General features: G+C 44.3%; 1 protein-coding gene across 1 annotated transcript; it reads right to left on the bottom strand.

The window, feature by feature from the left end:
• Positions 1 to 2688: 2688 nt before the first annotated feature.
• On the bottom strand, positions 2689 to 12838 carry LOC109774278 (uncharacterized). Its single transcript, XM_020332998.4, has 4 exons — positions 12314 to 12838; positions 4060 to 4296; positions 3726 to 3943; positions 2689 to 3116 (listed from the first exon to the last, which is right to left on the bottom strand). Exons 1-4 carry the CDS (start codon positions 12545 to 12547, stop codon positions 2942 to 2944), a joined length of 864 nt encoding a protein of 287 aa, XP_020188587.1. The 5' UTR covers positions 12548 to 12838; the 3' UTR covers positions 2689 to 2941.
• Between the last annotated feature and the right edge of the window lie 1109 nt (positions 12839 to 13947).

Raw genomic sequence — 13947 nt, 5'->3', positions numbered from 1 at the left:
TTTATTTTGTCAGTTCCCTCTTGTAGGGGGCTAGATCAAGATATTCCGGGATGCAGAAGCTACTTTTCGGCCTCCTTATGGCCTCGAGAAAGCTGCGTCACTATTTCCAAGCACACGAGATCACCGTCGTCACCCGCCTCCCTCTGCAACGAATCTTGCACAAACCAGATGCGACTGGGAAGATTGTGGAGTGGGCGTTGGAGCTATTGAGTTTTGGTCTCAAGTTTGAAAGTACTTCAACGATCAAGAGCCGAGATTTGGCAGAATTCATAGCAGAATGGACCTCAACGCCCGACGAGGAGATTCAAGAGACCACCCTTCCCGGCAAGGAAACGAGCCGTGATTGGATCATGTACTTCGATGGGGCTTTCTCGCTACAAGGTGTTGGTGCCCGCGTGCTACTCGTCGCACCCACCGGAGAACACCTCAAGTACGTGGTCCAAATGCACTTTCCCCGAAAAAAACAACACAGCAGAGTACGAGGTATTGCTTGCCGGTCTCAGGATCGCGGCAGACCTCGGAATCAGGAAGCTCATCATCAGAGGTGATTCGCAGCTCGTCGTCAAGAAAGTTAACAAGGATTACCAGAGCCCGTTGATGGAGGCCTATGTGGATGAGGCGAGGAAGTTGGAGGAGCGTTTTGACGGTCTACATGCGGAGCATGTTCCCGAAGCAGAGAACAGCATTGCCGACAACTTGTCAAAACGTGCTGCCCTCAAGTTGCTTGTGGAACCAGGTACCTTTGTGCTTCAATTAACCCAGCCATCTGTTGAGCCATCAGCAGGACAGAACAAGCGAAGGAAGGCAGGCCCTGGAAAGTACTTTCCCGCTAAGCTCCCAGGAGCCGCCGGCAAGGACGTTGCCGGGTGCCCCAAGCTTGCCGAGGGGCAGCAACCTCCGGCAGGACCCCAAGCCCTGGCCATAGAGGCAGCTGCCCCTACGGCCGAAGATGAGCCTTTAGTCCTTGCCATCGAGCCCCAGGCTCCAGCATGGGCGCAGCACACCGTCTGTTTCCTCCAAATAGGGGAACTCCCTGAGGAATAGGAAGAAGCGGAGAAAGTAGCCCGTCGGTCCAGCATGTACCAGTTTGTGGATGATGCCCCATACAGAAGGAGACAGAACGGTGTGAAATTGAAGTGAATTCCTCGGGAGGACGGACTGGAGCTGTTGGCATAGATACATGGAGGCATGTGTGGCTCCCACATAGGGTCAAGAGCCCTTGCCGGCAAAGCGTTCCAGCAAGGTTTCTTCTGGCCCACCGCTCTCCAGGATGCAGCTGCGCTAGTAACCATGTGTGAAGCGTGCCAGTTCCATTCAAAGAAGCTTCGTCAACCAGCCAGAGCTCTTCAGACAATCCCTCTTTCCTGGCCATTTTCGGTCTGGGGGCTCGACACACTGGGCCCCTTTCCCCATGCTGTCGGGGGCTTTGAGTACTTGTACGTCGCGATCGACAAGTTCACAAAGTGGCCGGAAGTAGAATCAGTGAGAAAGGTGACAGCACAATTAGCCGTCAAGTTCTTCAAGGGGCTAGTCTGCCGTTTTGGTGTGCCGAACAGAGTCATCACCGACAACGGCACGCAGTTCACCAGCCGCACCTTTATGCAGTATATCCAAGACCTCGGTAGCAAGGTTTGTTTTGCTTCTGTCGCTCATCCCAGAAGCAACGGCCAGGCCGAGAGGGCAAACGCAGAGGTGTTGCGAGGCCTCAAGACCAGGACTTTTGACAGGCTACACAAGTGCGGAAGGCGCTGGGTTGATGAGTTACCAACGGTTCTTTGGTCGATCAGAACGACGCCAAATCGAGCCACTGGCGAGACACCCTTTGCCCTAGTTTACGGGGCAGAAGCAACTCTCCCCACGGAACTCATATACGGGTCACCTCGAGTGCTCGCTTATGACGAGCTTGAGCAAGAGCAGTTGTGCCACGATGATGTGACACTCCTTGAGGAAGATCGTCTTCGGGCTGCTGTGCGAGCTGCTCGCTACCAGCAAGCCTTGCGCCGCTAACATAGCCACAAGGTTCGTACCCGAAGCCTTGAGGAAGGCGACCTTGTTCTTCGGCGAGTTCAATCCGCCAAGAATTCCAACAAGTTGACGCCAAAGTGGGAAGGCCCTTATGGGTAATACGAGTCACCAGGCCCGGCGCAGTCCGCCTGGAGACCGAAGATGGAATTCCAGTGAGTAACTCCTGGAACATTGAACATCTTCGCAAGTTTTACCCATAAGGCGCGGTTGCCAGGCCTCCCGGCAGACCACTTTTTGTACAAGCCTTGCCGGCAAGGCATGTAATCCTTTTCCCACGGTGCGGGTGCTATAATTGATGGGGGTCGGTGTTGATGGTTGGTGGCTGATGCATGCTTGAGCTACTTCGGCGAGGCTATGCATGCTTGTGCTGCTTCGGCGGGGCTTTTGGAGGTCGCTTTTTCTTTCTTTTTGTGTAAGTTAATATTAACTATGCATCTTAGTTGCACAGAGATCGAGTGTGTATTCTTGATGATTGTATTCTCTTAATACAACATTACAAGTCAATAAAATCCACCCTTTATTGGAAAAAAATATCCAACTATTATTCACTACGTGTGCATTTTGGTTCTAATAACACAGTTGAACTGAAAGGCAAACTGTGTGCATCACAGATGGTAAAAATGGTGCTCGTATTTTCTTCATCAATAAACAAAACAAAGATAATTTCACCTTAAGCAGCTTGAAATATACATTGCACAGGCCCCGGTTCGTACATTGATTGGAGTTCTTAATTTTGGCAATTCTCTCTCTCTACTTAAAACAAAACCAAAAGAAGAGAGAAGGGAAGTGATTCTGGATCTCTATTTTCTTTACAACTGTTGCAGGTTGTTGACGATTGAAACCAGATTAGTAGTGCCCGTTTGTAGTTTACACCTGGAGGAGACCTAGCATTAAGATTTGATCCGGAGCAAGGATATCAACATAGCTCATCCTCGGCTTGCAATTTTTGGAGCGCCTTTTTCGCATAAATAGTTATTGCAGCAGTGGAAACTGCAGCAACCGTAAAGCCAATTCCGTTGTAGATGATCTGATCCACTGACAAGAAAGACCCTTGGCTAGTCGCCGCAGCCAAGCTTTGAACGAGCTTCCCACTGTTCACAACAAATATCGACAAAATTAATTTACCCATACCACAGAAAGATAATTAAACCAGGCATATATGTTTACATGTATAGAATAAAATACATAATCCTGAAACAGCTAGATATAATTCCTGCGAGACCATCTTATTTTTTACCAAGGACAGGAGCTAGCAAGTGCATTATTTCTCATACTGCATCCAACTATGAATCTTACAAACCCCCCTCCCACACACACACACACACACACACACACACTGTAAACCAAGAGCCCAGGTGGAAAATTTGGATTTGTACGTCGGAGGGATGTGCTGCCTGAAGCACTATAACTAGATTGATCGCATAGAAGATTAGAAATGAAGAAAGGTGCCGACAAAATTTCTACCCTCCATGGCCAAAGTTGAACTCACAAAGCAGATTTTGCATTGGCAAAAACTCATAAAGCTAACGATATTTATGCTAGCAAAAGGTATAGGTGCGCATCATCATTCCAATTCCATAAAATAGCAGATTGGGTGAGATACAATCAAGTTATTCGTGAACTATTTGCAAATGGATTCAATAACCACACCAATACTGACTGACTACCTACAGAAGGCAAAATGTGGAAGAGGTACAAACCTATAAATTGCAAGGAGGGTTTCATGTATGGTTCCCGCCATTGAACCAGCTATATATGGACAATATTTGACATTTGTAGCCACGGAAGCGTAGTTAAAAACTATATATGGAAATGGAGAAATCCTAAGTAAAGCAACTGCCCTAAATTGATGGAACCAATCTCCTTCACCAGCAAGTCTAACAAAAGCAGCTTTCTTCGGCCATTTTTCCAACCATCTCTGCATGACAACCATCAACCATTATTTCCATAATAAAATATGAAGACACGAACAAACTGGTTTCATGTACTATCTGGATAAAACATAGCTGAAAAAGATGGGACTGAGAGCCTCACGTGTATTCTGGAATGGAACGCAGATCCTATACAAAATGGTAATGACATGCCTATGCTCATCGCCGTTGTAATTATCAGAAAGCCATAACCATATCCAAAGGTCATCCCCGCAATCCACATAAAGGGAGAAGAAGGTATCAAGACACTTGGGAATAAAGCGATTGCACCAAAACATATTAGAAGAATAACTGGTCGGCTGAAAGTTCTTGATTGCCAGTCAATAATCGGCACAACCACCTGTGAAGGACAGAAACATGCAAAACAATGTCAGCAACAAACCAAGAGCATACTAGCACAATATCTTAGAATCAAAAGCAGCTACAGAAACACATGCAGGTGTGCAAACAGTCTGTTTAAGAGGGCAACAAGATAATTCACTGAAATTGGTACAGGTAGCATAACTATGAGATGCTAATCAGTCTACAATTGCATGAGAATTCGTAATATTGAGGTTGATACAGAGAAAGATCATCAATAGGCAGCTGAGCATCCTTATGATCATGAACTTCTTGGTGGGGGTGGGGGGCTTGCCCACATAATTTATTTCAGGTAACACCAGCAAGCAGGATCCAAATGCAAGCATAGTTGTACTTTATGTGCTCTATCCTTGCAACATTTTACATTGTTCTGACCTAATCATATGAACTTTTGGAAGGGGTCAGCTGATGTAGTTAGAAATGATGGACAGAGTTGTAAACATTTCCTCCATGATGTTGACGACAACCAAAATTATGTCGGAAAATACGAAGACAAATCACCTTTTAAGAAAAAGCAATTACACCAGCCAACTTCAAACCAGGTATGAGAGTATAAGCAAGACCCTACATCTGGTAGGAATCCTACTCTCCTTTTTAAAGACTTTTTTCAGCATCTGACTGATATACGAGGGGAGACACCTGTAATTCTGGGGATCTGATGGGGTATGATTTGTGTGTGCCTATTGCATTCTCACCACCTAACCGCTTGATATTTATCTGGTTTGGTTCTTCGATCCTCTCGCTTCTCTCCACCCGCCCGGTGCTCTCCCTAAAAACTCCCGTCAAATCCTAGCCGCTTCGCCGATGTACATTCTTATAAGAAGTTCCATCGCTGCGCCACTTCCTCCCGCACCACCGCCTGCTTCTTACCCAATTAAGACAGTACCGCACGTCCCCACCACTGCCATCGGCACCCTTGCACCGTGCTGCAATGACCACCTTCAAGCCGCTGCCCCTGAGATCCAGCGCGTCGTCGTCCAGTCATATGTGTGCCCAAGCCCTGAAACCCCCTTGGCTGCCAGGAAGTCGTCCCTGGCCATGGCCACCATCACCCTCTTGCAAGGCAGCGCCACAAGCCACAGCGTCGCCTCGGTGCATGCCGGGCAAATCCTTGGGTCGTCTACCTCGGTGTTAGGGCGTGCGCACATGAATCACCTCCGATCCGTTGTCCAATCATATGTGTGCCCCGGCGGCATGGCGTTGGCTGCGTTCCAGAAGTAGGGGTGCACTAGCAGCACGCCACTTCTGGCCGCGCATAGGCGCAGGAGCCCCTCGTCCGCGGCGGGGAGGGTAACGTTGTTCGTGATGTTCACGCGCATGCTGTCGCTGGCAAGTAACAAACAGGACGTGGTCGAGCCACGGCTTGGGGCCTGCAAGGCGAGTGCTCAAATGCCCCCACCAGTTGAGCTTCAGGTCCAACTCCAGGAAGTTTGATTCAGTAATCAGCTTCGGTTCCAAGTTTCAGTACCTTTAGAAATATTGTTTCGGTAAGCAATTTTGCTTTGCCGAGATGGTAGGGCTTGATCTTGAGTGCTCAAGTGCCCCCACCAGTTGAGCTTCAGGTCCAACTCCAGGAAGTTTGATTCAGTAATCAGCTTCGGTTCCAAGTTTCAGTACCTTTAGAAATATTGTTTCGGTAATCAATTTTACTTTGCCAAGATGGTACCTTTGGATACAATTGTTACACAATTTATCCAATCCATGAAATCAGTTTTTAACAAATCTGTTTCATGTGACTCCTGGTGATGTTTTTCATATATATATAATGTTTGCACCGTATGACCCTTTCCTTGTTTCAAGGTAAATTAATATCAAGTATACTGTATCTTTCTTAACATGGATTGTGTTATTCCCCTACGCCCAGTACAGTTAGTGACATTTTTATGAAAGTGGAAGAAATGTTCTTTTCATTGTAGCTCATGTTGATTTTCATATATAACAGTACTATTACTGATTTATGTTTCCGTTTCGAGGTCACATTAATATCAAGTAGACTATCTGTCCAGTTATATTTCTTTACATTACGATGATGCTATTGTATCATCCACCCTTTGTGTTATTTCCCCATGCCCAGTACAATTAGGCACAATTTCTTGAAAATGATGTTTTTTTTATTGTAGCTCATGTTGATGGTATATACAGTCAATTATAAGAGGTTGGAAACCAGATATTAATTATTTTGAAGATGTTTTTCCTTGCCATATTTCTCTGTAACAGGCTGTTTGATTTGAAGAATTTGCTTTCTTAGGATATATATATTATAATAAAGCGGTGTCTTCTCCCTTAACAATAGAGGATATGCGTAACTAGCTTGATGTTTCACATATTTAAGAAGCAAAATTAGTTTCATGGTGTGAAAAATAGTTGATGAGTTCTGTATAGTCCAGGTTGCCTCTTCTACTTTCATCTCTTGAAATTTTTTAAGCTACGGACGCCGATAACTGCCACACGTGTGGCACAATGGGCACGCGACCACACGACCCTGTGTGGCATACCCAGGAGACAGCCCACACGACCCTGTGTGGGCGCACATTAAAACTGCCCACACGACCCTCCCGCCCGAACAATTCAGTGCGAGCTGCTCCCCAGCCCGCACAGCACACACCCCTCATACAGTTCTCTGCACAAGCTTTTGCTGTGACTAAAAAAAGAAAAAAAAAAGGCCCAGTCTGATCCAATTCATATAATGTGACTAAAAAACCCAGATTTGGCTGTGACTAAATAAAGCCCAGATATTGCCATGGTGATAAAAATGAAAAGTTCCCACAATGAAAAAATTTAGTGTAAAAATTATCATGCTACAAAAATAAAGAACCAATTTGAATAAAAAATGAAAAAAGATCAAGGCAATTTGCACCTGAACATGGTGGCAAACCAAAAAAATTGGAGAGACTATTAGTGAAAACAATTTGGCATGACAAAAACAAAAGTGGGAAACTCACATACATACAAAGTTGCCATACAACTTGCCATGCTACATAAATGTACATTTGTGGTGAGCGATGGAGGCGAAAATTTCCGTGGATGTGAAAATAAAATTGCCACGACGATGAATGTAAATTTGATATGGCAATAAAAAACATAAGTTTGCCATGGCAAAAATAAAGAAGTAAAAAATCAGCATGGCAAATCTATTGCATGCACTATACCATTTGCTGAACACATAATAACAAAAAAATGCAACATATTTGCCATGATCCATTTAACTAAATTTCCCATCGTTTGAAAAAAAACAATTACCATTGTTTGGGGAAAAATACCATGAAATATGGCAAATCTATTCTATGTTACTAAATCTGCCATGCTTCGTGAAATAGAAATGCCATGGTGGAGGGGGGGTGGGGATTGCCAGCAAATCAAATGCATGTGATATGACAAATTTGAACTCAGCAGTAGAAAAAAAAATCCATTAACTACATTTGCCATGCTTCGTAAAAATAGAATTGCCATGTTCTAGGGGAAAAAGTGCCATATAGTATGGCAAACATTTAACTAGATTTGCCGTGGGTTGTAATTTTTTTTAACATTATCATAAAAAAAGAAACTTGCCATGGGCAATAAGGTGAATGTGCCGTGGGACATCAAGTGACATGGCAAAAATACACTAACCATTTTTGCCATAATAAAAAAAAGTTGACATTGTCCAAAAAAAAATATTTTGCCATGGCAACTACTTGTATGGATTCTGCCCATGGCAACTACTTGCATGGATTCTGCCCATGGCAACTACTACAGAAAAATTTGCCATGATCCATTTAAATAAATTTCCCATGGTTTGTAAAAAAAATTGCCATGGTTTGGGGAAAAATTACATCAAGTATGGCAAAATCTAGTCGAATTTACTAAATTTGGCATGCTTCGTAAAAAAAATAGAATTGCCATGGCCAGGGGGAAACATGCCAACAGTATGGCAAATCTATTTCACTTAACTCAATTTACCATGGTTCTTAGAAAATAAAACTTGCCATGGTGGATCGGGAAAAATTGCCATGTAGTATGGCAAATCTATTCCATTTTACTAAATTTGCCATACTTCATAAAAAAAATTGCCATGGTGGGGGGGAGGGGGAGGGAATTGCCATGTAAAATGGCAAATCTATTTTAGTTTACTAAATTTGCCATGGTTCGTAAAATAAACTTGCCAAGGTGGAGGGGAAAAAATTGCCATGTTCTAGGGAGAAAAGTGACATGTAGTATGGCAAATCTATTCCATTTAACTAGATTTGCCATGGTTTGTAAAAAAAAGTTTGACATTATCTTAAAAAAAGAAACTTGTCATGGGCAATAAGGTGAATTTGCCATGGGAAATGAAGTGAATTTGCCTTATAAAAAAATTGCCGTTGTCCCAAACAAATTTTCCATGGCAACTACTTGTACGAATACTGCCCATGGCAACTACTACAGAAAAATTTGCCATGGTAACTACTCATGAAAATTCTGCACATGGCAACTAATGCAGAATGTTCCCATGGCAACTACTACAGAAATTTGCCGTCGCAACTACTCGTAGCAATTATGCCCATGGCAACTACTCCCAGAATGTTGCCACACAATTACTATGGCGGTCGAAATTCTCGCAACTACTATGGCATGCCGAGCTCTTGAAACTCCGGCAAACTCGATCTTAAAGTTTACCATGACAAACTCAATCTTGGGTTACCCATAGCAAAGACATCTTAAAAAAGAGTTGCCTTGATCCCTGACCTAAGAGGACATACAACCTATGACAGCGTGATTTCTCCTTAGAAAATCATGGCAATTTTGCCATGACAAGAAAGTTGGGACATGGCAAAAATGTTGAAAACATGGCAAAATCAACAATACTAACAATTTGTTGTTCTCCTAAAAAGACATGGCAAAATTGCCATGGATAATCAATCAACACAGGGCAACAATTTTCCTACGTTTTCAACCAAATCAATGAGCTTGTGAATTCAAACCGTTTCATTCTACGTATGAATCATCAACACAGCTAGGTAATTCATCAGAAAAACACTGCTGTAATTAGTTACTGAACTGATTCAAAGTTCAGATCAAGGGACGAACCGAGTGGCAACAGGGGGAGGAGGGCGTAGCGTGCGTCGGTGGAGGCTGCGGAGCAACTCGTCGACAGTGGCCACCGCCTCTCCTGTCCCGGACAGCAACGGGGGACGGCGCCCCTCTCCCTGAAGCCCGCCACCGCCCCGCGGAGTTCCTAACCCGGACAAATGAGCCATGGCGGCGGCTGCTGTTGCGGCCACCACCTCTCCACCTCGTGCGCCGACGCTCCTGTCCCGAACGGCGCCGGAGGACGCGGACGGCACCCCTCTCTCTCAAGCCCGCCACCGCCCCGCAAAGGAGCTCTTGACCCGGATGGCGCCGGCGGCTGGATATCCGCACGAAGGAGCCATGGCGGCGGCGGCTGGGATGAGGAGGTGCGGCCCCCACCTCTCCACCTCATGCGCCGCCGATGCCGTCATTGAGGTCGAGGAGGCGCCATTAGGGTAGTGCACGCGGGGGCATGGAGCTTGCGCGGCGGCGGGGTAGCTCGGCAGCGACGGGAAGAGCGGCGTGCCGCCTGGAGCTCAACCATACAGGGAGTCGCGATATGGCCGGCGGCGCGTATCGAGCTCCCTGAGGTGCTGACGCCGCCGAGTTCCCCCTCTTCATGCCGCGGCACCGCCCAGCTCCACGCCGCCTCTCTCGTCTCTCCGCCGCGGCCCCCCAACCTCCGCCTTGCAAACTGCCATCACCTCGCCATGGAATCGCTGGGAGACACCGGATTTGAGAGAGGGGGAGATATAAATGGGGAGGGAGGAAGACGAGAGAGGAAGCGAGGTGGATAAGGTTGGGGTAGCTCGGGTCATCCGGTGTAACACGATTTTGGAACGCACGACAGCAACGGATTACGTGGCGCTGGCTTTGTTTCAAACTTCGTGCTATTTGATCCAATGGTTATTAGGGCGTTTGGACCAATTGTCTTCGTGCCACACGTGTGGGCATTACCATTTAGGTAAGCTGGAGCTTTAGGTACTACTTCAAGAAATATAGTCCAATAGGACCACGGAGGTGTGTCCCAGTAGAGTGAAAAAATATCCTCTACCTTATGCCCTATGTGTTAGTTATTTATATAGGGATCTCTGATTCAGACCCTAGATTGCATAGATGCTGTTAGTATGATTCAGTCTCTCCAGCTTTTTTATGTCAACTAGGAAAGTCTGCAGTGATTTGAAAAGCTACTCTTGATAACCATGTAGTATCTCATCATGCTCTTCCTTCAAAGGGATAACAGTGCCTTTCACAGTATATTCTCCTGGATAGTTCTGTCCTAGTTCTAACATTGGAATATGGTAGATTGACCTCTGAATCAAATTAAGGTTTCTAGACCCTTTCGCATTGTTACGCCATCATCCATCTGTATGCTAAATATTCCAAGTGAAACCATTCAGTAATTATTCTTATATATGTTGCCATGTTGCTACAAGTTAGTAATTTGATGAAATCACGCCACTGTTCCATTAGTTACTACCTAAGAGATTGTTGCTTTCTTTATTTTCTACCATCTGAACCTGACTAAGAGAAATAGTTATTTTCGAAGTTGATAGCATGTTACATTAATCATTTACACTATTTGACTCATGGAGAGAATATGATCCTGTTATTCACCTGAATATCATTCCTACCAGCTGATTTTAGGACATATTCAATCATCATGGCTGATTTCCTTTCCCCTTAGCAGTTGCTTAGAGAACAACTGAACAAGACTGACTTCATTTGATGCATTATATACATATATACATACCTCTAAAACCAAGCATGTTGAGACTTTTTAAATATACACAAGAAAATGCATTGTGGGCATTGCAGTGTCTAGCTCAGAAAGTGTCATGGCGGCAACTTTTGCCGAAGATAAACCAACAATTTAGTAGTAAAGGAACCATCCTTTGTCCTTATGCATGGAAGAAAAAGATCATCTAATCGGTAAAACCAAACAAAGAGGATTCATCAATTATATAAGAAACTACATAGCTGCCTACGAGCAATGCGAGGCGTGCCGCCGCACATAGCATGGCCAGTAAGACCCTATTTATGGACTCTATACCTGCCAACTACAAGCATGGCTGGCAATAGTAACCACATCAATTAAGCCATAACCGAAACTGATCTAAGGAGATGTATCAATGTTACAATTCTGCTATCAATTGAGATCTTTGAACAGACTATAATAAAACAACCTCACAATCATGCAAAAATACAACGACAGAATTAAATTAAGCATCAAATATATCCCTGCAGGACACAGATAATACTAGCAAGTGGATACAGGGAATAAACAGTACGGCATCTTGATTCCCAAACATATCAGGATCCAATAGTCTTATGAGATTGTCCCTACCCGTCCACCATTTAGAGGCACCTACACCCCCAGAGCATCAAGCTGACACCACATATTGGGTTACTAAATGAGCGAACATATTAAGGCATTGACTTTTTTTTCGTATTAGCAGAACAATTTTCCAATATTGTTCATTCAACAGTGACATTCCAATTTGATCCAAAAAATCATTTAAACTGGTTTCCAGATGAAATCCATTAAATATCCATATTCATACAACAAAATAACAAATCGACCAGCTAAAACACAAACAACTACTGCGTTCATTTACGTAATGGTCAACATAAATTAGAAAATTATATATGCATAAAACGGTACTTCCTCGGTTCCAAATTATAGCCTAACAAAACGTCTTATAATTTGGGACGGAGGTAGTACATAGTTCAAGGATCAAGCAGGAAAATAAAAAATAATAACAAGAAATCGATAATTAGTAGGAAACACAGAGTAGATAGAATAGGCAAAAAATTGCAGCATAGATCGCGTTAAATGAAAGACTCAACAGAAACAGCATGAGCAAAACACAAGACAGAAAGAAAGATCTAGCATCCGTGACGAAATTAGGTGGGGGAAAACGCGTTGCAAGGAAGCCTCCAAAGGAGAGGACACGGAGAGGGCGCACCTTCTTGATGACGAGTGGGCCCAGGAAAACGACGGCGGCCGCGGCGGCGCCGGCGAGGAAGATCCCGAGTACGGCGACCTTCGCCCACCAACGGATCGCGCGGCATCGCAGCAGTCTTGGGCACTCCCCCTCCTCCTTTACCGCCTCCTTGATAGCGTCCACATCCTCCGGGATCCTCATGTACTCTCCGCGTCCGCATCCGGCACCGCCACTGGCGGCCCCCGACATTCCCATGGGCCGGACGCGATCAAGCGAGCATGCCCAAGGGGACACCCCCCCGGATTTATTGGGTGCCTAATTGGTCCGCGCAAAGCCAAATCTGGCTCGAGCTGGGCGGATTTCCGGGGTGCTATGTGCGATTGAGGAGCGCTAGGGTTTGGTTTCAGGGAGGGGGAGGAATTTATGAGGAGTAGGAGGGAGGCAACGGCATTGGAGCGGACTCGGTTCTGGTGGGCACTGGAGGCAGGGGAAACCGGAATATTTTTATTTATTTTTTAAATTGGAAACCGGAATAATTGTGTGGGTATTTTGACAGCCTCCCCTTACCCATTGTACTAGAAGATACCCGGCGCGTTGCTGCGGACACACATGTTAAACTGTAAGCTTCAATAAACATCTGAGTCAGTAAGAATACATGTTGTGAAAACACATTTTAAATTGTAAGATCCACTAAACATCTGACCCGATGAGAGCATATGAAAAAAAGCAATTACATCTTTATTTATTTATTAATACTACATGGAGATTCAGACATCAGGGATACACATACATGAAACTGGCTACTGGTGTATGTATGCACCGACAAATTGTTTATAAATCTGAATTACACCAGCTATAATTCTCAATATACAATATATACGCTAAGAAAAATAATTAATTAGTTAATCTAGAGGGCTGTTGCCTTCGATATATTTTGTTCGAAACAATACGCCGGGAAGCAAGGAAATCACTCAAGAAATTCGTAAAGATTGTTAATTGGGTTTCCAATAATAAGAAATTTGATTACACATTGCAAAGAATAAAAGAGATCCAGAAATATTAACTGTTAATGGTATAGCCTTGGATGCAACTGTATATGGGAACAACCAAAAAAGGTAAATGACACTAATATAGTAGCTAGCGGAAGAAAATATAGCTTTTAAGATATTGTGCATTTTTCATCTGTCAGTGAACATCCATGCAAAAATAAAATAAAATAGAAAGTGAATATGCGCTTACCAATAGAAGATGCCTTGTCTAACGGGCTATATTAAAAGTTGAGTAAAGAACGCCAGCAAGAAGTGTATTAGCATAGCAACCACTTCATCTATGCAATTGTCCTTCCGCTGCATCATCACAAAGGAGTGTGTTAGCATAACAGTCAGAATTAATACAGTCAACAAAGGGTGCACATGAAAACTACAGGAGAAGATCGGCATTCATTGAAAAACATGAAGAAACAAAAACTCTTAGTCCCCTTGCTAGAGAAAAGGAGAATAAGATGGGATTACCATGGACTAACCAAACTATGCCAGGTCACTCAGATCTACCAATTTGTGTTGAACGCCGACAAAAAATACAGAGAAGGAGAGATAGTGGAGGTCAAAACGGAGAGATGTTGCATGTGAAAGAAATCAGAAGGAGAATACAGAGGA

The sequence above is a fragment of the Aegilops tauschii genome, chromosome 2 (genome assembly GCF_002575655.3).
Source record: "Aegilops tauschii subsp. strangulata cultivar AL8/78 chromosome 2, Aet v6.0, whole genome shotgun sequence".
NCBI lineage: Eukaryota > Viridiplantae > Streptophyta > Magnoliopsida > Poales > Poaceae > Aegilops > Aegilops tauschii.
This window is presented reverse-complemented; position numbering and strand designations above follow the sequence as displayed.